This window comes from Gossypium hirsutum, chromosome A12, assembly GCF_007990345.1.
Source record: "Gossypium hirsutum isolate 1008001.06 chromosome A12, Gossypium_hirsutum_v2.1, whole genome shotgun sequence".
Classification (NCBI taxonomy): domain Eukaryota; kingdom Viridiplantae; phylum Streptophyta; class Magnoliopsida; order Malvales; family Malvaceae; genus Gossypium; species Gossypium hirsutum.
In genome coordinates, this window is record NC_053435.1 from 76,754,727 (window position 1) to 76,761,589 (window position 6,863).

At 30.4% G+C, this 6,863-nt stretch overlaps 1 protein-coding gene across 1 annotated transcript; it reads right to left on the reverse strand.

The window, feature by feature from the left end:
- Positions 1 to 814: 814 nt before the first annotated feature.
- On the reverse strand, positions 815 to 2,078 carry LOC107924123 (zinc finger protein ZAT9). Its single transcript, XM_016854429.2, has one exon. The coding sequence runs from the start codon at positions 1,920 to 1,922 to the stop codon at positions 945 to 947; it is 978 nt and encodes a 325-aa protein (XP_016709918.2). The 5' UTR covers positions 1,923 to 2,078; the 3' UTR covers positions 815 to 944.
- Positions 2,079 to 6,863: the final 4,785 nt, after the last annotated feature.

Below are 6,863 nucleotides of genomic sequence, written 5' to 3' on the forward strand. Positions count from 1 at the left end.
TTCTAACTTCGCCCATGATATAAGGTGTCGCAAATTGGAATTGGTCCATTAGAAGGCTCTATGCCTATTACTAGTACATAAAACTAACGTAAATGCAAAAAGGGGTATCCCTAAAATAAAAAAAAAAGGGGACATTTTGTAATAAAAAAAGGTGTGAACTCATTAATACATTTATTACAAATTTAATGAAGCTGACCCAAGATTTAATTCATTGTTTTTATTGATCCAATGAAAATAAAGGATACTTTGCGTTTCTAAAGTCAAGCTAAACCAGACACGTTATTCTCTCAAAAAAAACAAAACAGGGGATTTTACCCTTTTTTTACATTTTTATTTTTTTATATTACATTATAAAAAATATATATTTATGAGTCAAATTTAAAGTTGTTCCTTTTATTAAAAAAGAGTATATTTAGGAAAATTAGTCTCAAAAATTAGTGTGTGACATGTAATTTATGTTAACAGAAAAATTAATTTATTCGTTTAATATAACGTATAAAAGTTAAGTTAGTAATCCGAGTTTGAATACAATGAGAGTAAAAAAAAGTAAATAAATATTGTCTGTTTGTTCTAGACTACTGGTTTAGCAGATTTGTAGGTAAAGCATGAAACAGTTTCAGACACAAGCAGAGAGATAGAATGAGTCACAAAAATGCAATGCAATGAAATAAAAAATATAATTAAAAAAAATATTGTTGAATTTGTAATTAAAAAAAAAACCGGTGTTTTGTTTTTGAAAAGGAAGACAAGTGGTTTTGAAGTTTGAAGTTAGTAGAGTGATCAGAACCCAGAAAAATGTAATCCAACAGTGAAATAAACAAAACAAAAACATGTTTGGGAATTGGTCTCTAAATAATCAGTTCTTACAAAAACAAGAAGATAGAAAGATAATATGAAAGAAAAGAATTACAGTTAGAACAAAAATACCTTTTGGATCATCAAAATTAAAATGGTTTGACAAATTCAGCATCAGACACAGCAGAAAGTTCAATTTGACTAATATCATCATCATCCATTGGAGCAGGAAGGTTAAGATCTATTAAACTATCTCCCAACTTTTTGGAACTTGTAACAGCTGTTTTAGTTGTTGATGTTGCTATTACTTGACCAGTTACATGAGATCTTTTATGTCCACCCAAAGCTTGTCCTGATGAAAAGATTCTAAAACAAACAGGGCATTCATGTGTTTTCTTTTCCGGGATGGAAGTACCCACATTTTCCGGTGGTTCATGAATTGCCTCCGTCGCCGGGGAGTAAGGTTTCATTTTTTTGTGACTCGCTCTGTGTCCACCCAGTGCTTGATACGATTTGAATACTCTGTTACACGTTTCGCATCTGTATTTACCACGAGTTGATCGGTTGGGTTTGGTTGATTTTAAGTACTCTTCCGATTCCTCTGTTTCTTCTTCGGATTCATCATCTTGCTCTTGCTCTTGCTCTTGCTCTTGCTCATCATGTTGTTTCCATTGGTCTCTTGAAAGCATCATAAGACAAAAAGCAACATCTTCTTCGGTCGTGGTATCAGAGATCGAACTCACTGACTCAGTGATATTAACTTTAACGACTTCTTCTTCTTCGTGTTGGTATAATGTTTTCCAAGTTCGTTTTGATCGTCTCCGAGTTAAGTTCTTGGATGACTCAGTTTCACTTTCTCTATCTTGAACAACAACCGAACCAGCATCAATGAACTCAGGATCTACCATACGAACGCTTCTTTTTGGATTCTCTCTAAGCCCATAAATTTGTTCCTTCTTATCATCATCATCTTCATCAGATGAATATGAAGCTGAAGCTGACACGGATTCTTGACTCACTTGATTCACATGAATTGGAAGATTCAACATATGAGACCTCATATGACCACCTAAAGCTCTTCCATTTATAAAGCTTTTTAAACAAAGCTTACACCTATGTTTCTCCATTACAACACAGAAACAGAACCTATAAAAATAAAAAAAAACACAGCTTAATATTTTATGTTTATGTCTGAAAATCTATGGTGGTATAGAGAGAGAAAGAGATAGTTCTTTAGAAAGCATGGAAAGAGAGTGCAAAAACTAAAAAAAGGAGTAGGTGACAACTGACAAGCATTCCTCCACCAAGAGATATATACAGAGAAACAACAATTTCTTTTTTTTGGTAAAATTCTCATGGAAGCCTTGTTTTAAGAGTAAGATTACATTTTGCTCCCTCTATCAAAAAAATAGCAAATTGGTCCTTTCTATTATAAATATAATCTATTTATACTATTAAAAACTGACAGAATACTCAAATAATGGAAACATGGCATGCCATGTGTACCTTATGTTGATATATATAGACCAATTTTGAACAACAAAAATAAATGGAATTTTTATCAGAAAAAATTAATTTGCTCTTTAATCTAACATAAAAAGATTAATTTATCTATTTTTTAAGTAGAAAGAGCAAAATGCAATTTAACTTCTAATACAAGCCCTCCAAGGTATTTTTACCAATTTTCATTTAAAACTGAAAAAGAATAATAAAAAAGCGTATACAAAAAAAGAGAACATGTAACATGCGAGAGTTTACCCGTTTTTTTTTTCTGTCTATTTATTAATTTGAGCCTCTGTTTTCTTTAATTTTCCTAAACTACCCTTTACATTAACAGAAAACAGAATAACTCTTTAAGGGTATTTTAGGAATAAACCGGCCGGTTTTGCTTTTGTACAAAGTCAATAAAACTGCTGGGATTTGTTGTTACGATAGAAGAAGCAGAATATGAAACCAAAATTACACGGCGTATTCTTTTTCACTTGGCTGTGACGTATAACAAATGACAGACGAATGATCTTCTCCACGTGTCAATACTAATGAAATAAATAAATTAATTAAATAAAAATTTCAATTCTTTTATACTTTAATTTGTCAAATTTAGTTCTTATACTTTTTGAATAGATCAACTTTAGTCTATTTAAAGTTAATTTCTAGTTTTGTAATCTACGTATAATTATAGATTTAGTTTATATTTTCAACTAAATCATTCTAAGTCCTTATCCTTATTAAATTTTAGAAATTTCAGTTTTGATGCAAATGATGATCATTCTAATAATATGTGAAAATAAACAATAAGCTTACGTGATATTACACATATAATAACATGTTTTCCTCATTAGATTTCGGAAATAATAAAATATAAAGGAATGAATTTAATAGTTATCGTTCGTGAAGATTTAAAATTCAAAAATTGAAAAGTACAAAGGACTAAAAATGACCAAATAAAAGTAAAGAGACTAAATTCATAACTTTTACAAAGTATAGGGAGTAATAGTAGAATTTAACCTAATTAAAATCTTAAAGAGTATCGGTTTTGATTCTTCGCGGGTGAGATTTGGGCCAATTGTCAGTGTTGGTAGCTTTAGCAATGCTGGCTGGGCCGGTTATTCATTTTTTTTTTGGCATCATATATGGTGTAAATATAAAAAGTAAAAAAAGGGTTAAGAAATGAAAAATAGCAAAAAAAGGAGTAGAATGGCAAAAATGTTTTTTTTTGGGGGGTTAAGTTGCCTTTAATTATGGATCTATTTGTTGAAATGTGAGAAGGGGAAACGAAGGGTGGGGAAAACTAACAACCTCCCATTGAGGAAGGAGTTTTGTATGGAGAGTAAATGCCGTTTTGCTAGGGTTTGGTAGACCCAATCCTACTTTTTCATGTGCACAATTATATATATTTATATATAGGTAAAATTGTCGTGAAGGTCCTTGTATTAGGAATTAGATTACATTCTTCTCTCTTTACTTAAAAATTAACAAATTAATTCTTATACGTTAGATCAAAGAGCAAATTGATCATTTTCTATTAAAAAATTTATCTATTTTTACTGTTAAAAATGGGTGTGACTAAAAGAATAACTAGATAATGAGACGTGGTATTCCACGTGTACCTCATGTTGATATACATGGACCAAATTTTAACAAACTTTTTAATCTAATGTATATAGACTAATTTCTACATTTTTTGAGTAGAGTAGGCAAAATGCAATCCGACTCCTAGTATAAGGGCCTTCATTGTAGTTTTACCATATTTATACCTATTTGATTAAGTTGTAGTTGTGCTTGGTCTTTGTGGAAGAAATATTTTTTGGGAGTTAGATTTGAATTTTAAATTTTGAGAGTTAAAATACTGTTTATTATTGTATTTATGTAAAATTTTAGGGATTAAATTATAAAATTTTCATTCTTGAATGAATTAAAATTAAAATTTAAGTTTTAAGGGGGGTCGAAATGCTATTTAGCCATTTGATTAATTAAGATTTTATTAATCTTTTATGAAAGTTTACAATTATAGTACAGTCAAAGTACAAGTACAAATATATGTTTGAGTAGCCACCAAGTGTAGAATTAAACTATTATAGTACTAACAGACTAAGGATTAGAACAAAAAATCAAATTATTATGAACTGGAACAATTTAAACTACAAACTGATTAATCGGACTAAAACTCGTACATGGCAACAACTCTTAGTGGGGCTTAGAGACCATAACTTTAATTGGATTGTGGGTCTCAAACTTGGGTACTTTGGACTTCAAAGTTTCTGCCCTTTTCAATTGTGTGCACACCCTTATTGATAATTTTACAATTTTTAAAAGGGCTAAAGAAACAATATTTCATTTGGGGAGGGGAGGGGCAAGACTCTTGCCTATCCTCCTTTAGTGTTGCCCTTGGTTTAAAGTCCATGCAAATGCTTAAGGCAACTTAAAATTTAGGTGTAATTATGAATTTCATTCCTCTAATTTATGAAAATTGAAAAGATATCTTCCTATTTTAAATTGTCATAATTTGGTTCTCTTAATTTATGAAAATTGAAAGGTTAATCCTGTTGTGGATGAACACACAAACTTTAATAGTTGATTTGTGCTAATTTGTCACGTATAAATGGTTGAATTAAAGAATTTTATTAATCATTTACATATGAATTTATGAAAATTGAATATAGCATTTTAATATGAAAAAAATATGAAACTTTAAAAAAAGGGAAAGGAAGTGGTGGCCTTTTCTTGCATTACATGGATGATAGCAAGTAAAAGTACAAGCATTTGGGGGCACATTAAGATCATGTCTTTTTCACTATAGTTAAGACCAATTCAAAATTGATAGAAACTAGGCATGGGCATGAACCAGAGAGCACATAGTACAGAGCATGTCCAGTGTCTTAAGGATGACAATTCTCGCTTTGCAATGAGTAAAGTACTACTACTCTTTCAATCTCTTGTCTGTACATCTTCATCACATGTGTTTTTCACAAATAGGAGTATTGATGCTAGTAAGTTATTTGAGTTCGGCTTAATTGAGTTGTAATTATCGAGTAAGTTTTTCTTGAACTATTTACCAAGCCATATATTTGATTGGAATGGGTTGTGAGCTTAACGGAGCTTTTCAATTTCAATATATTTATATATTATGAAATTATGTTTTCACTTTTATTATATAGAAAGATATCAAGGATAAATGAGTTGCAGCTTGAATACAATTGAACTTGAGTATAAAAATTGATGAATGAGTTTAATTGAGCTTGAGTAGTTCGATTTTGTCTTGAGCCGAGCTCGAGCTTATAAGTTGATGTATGTTCTAACTCGAGCCTTGAATTTTGAGTCATGCTCGAGCTTGCTACTATTCGGATTCGGCTCAACTCCATTACACCTCTAAGCCTAACACAATGATCCATGACATAATAAACTAAATTTGTCAATCATGACCCGAATTTAAAAACTTGATATGATTAATTCAATTTTAGTTAAGAATTAGATCTCATCCCATCCCAATAAAAAATGAATTAAAATGATATCAAATTTAATTCAAAACCAACCATTTCAATCAGCGAGTCTTGGGCAAATCCTGCTTTTTACTAGCAATATGCATAGGCATGTTAGCCTATGTGCATTGAGTAGGGGCACCATATTCATCCACCACATACGGCTATGCCCTATCTCATGATACCAATTTCTGATATGATAATCATCATTTTCACATTGAAATGATTTTTCGAATAGACATTTTGGGGAATGATATGGAACAAGGTACTGTAAAGCATGCAGGGAACATTGCTAGATGGTTCATTTCTTGATACTTTTATGTAACAAAATAAAATACATTTTGACCAAAAATTATCAAATATAGTCTTTTAAAAAAAATTCAGATTCAAACTCTAAAACGAGCAACTATGAAATGCAATGAATCAACACTTGATATGAGAATTGTTGGGGATTTCTGTTGGTCATTAAATGTAAAGTTCACTTTACAGAATTTTATGGATTACTGTTTTCTTTGAGAAAAGTTCAATTTTCACTATTAAACAATGGCATTATTGATACAAGGAATCAATACCATTTACATAAGTGATGATTGGAACTATATTTGCAATGAGTTTGTTAACGGGGAATTGATCCCACATCAATTAGTTAAGTATTGGATTGTGACTATACATAACAAAAGTCACCTTCTTCCTTAAAGTAATTTTTTTTATAAGACAAAATCACGAGGAAAGTTTCACTTCCCAAATAGACAATACCTCATTACTAGTACATTTTGACAATTGCTTGTGAGAACTTATTTTGAATATGTTCGACCTTCCGTAAAAATACAGTTCTATATGTACTGTTATTTAAAGTTGGAGATGAATTGATCCCATTTTGACTAGTCAAGGATTCATATGAGGCCGGTGTAAGGGCCCTGACTCTCTAAGATTGAAAATTTATATTTTTAGACATTTGAAAGTTATAAAATATATGATAAAATAGTATTTTGTTTCAAAATGATTATATTTTAATTAGGATCTTCCAAAAACTATAAAGTTATAAGTCAATATAATGGTAAATTTACATTTTGATCATCACAAAAATTT

What these genes read in the sequence shown, in the direction of transcription:
- LOC107924123 (XM_016854429.2), bottom strand. Translation starts at nt 1,922, where the DNA reads ATGGAGAAACATAGGTGTAAGCTTTGTTTAAAAAGCTTTATAAATGGA.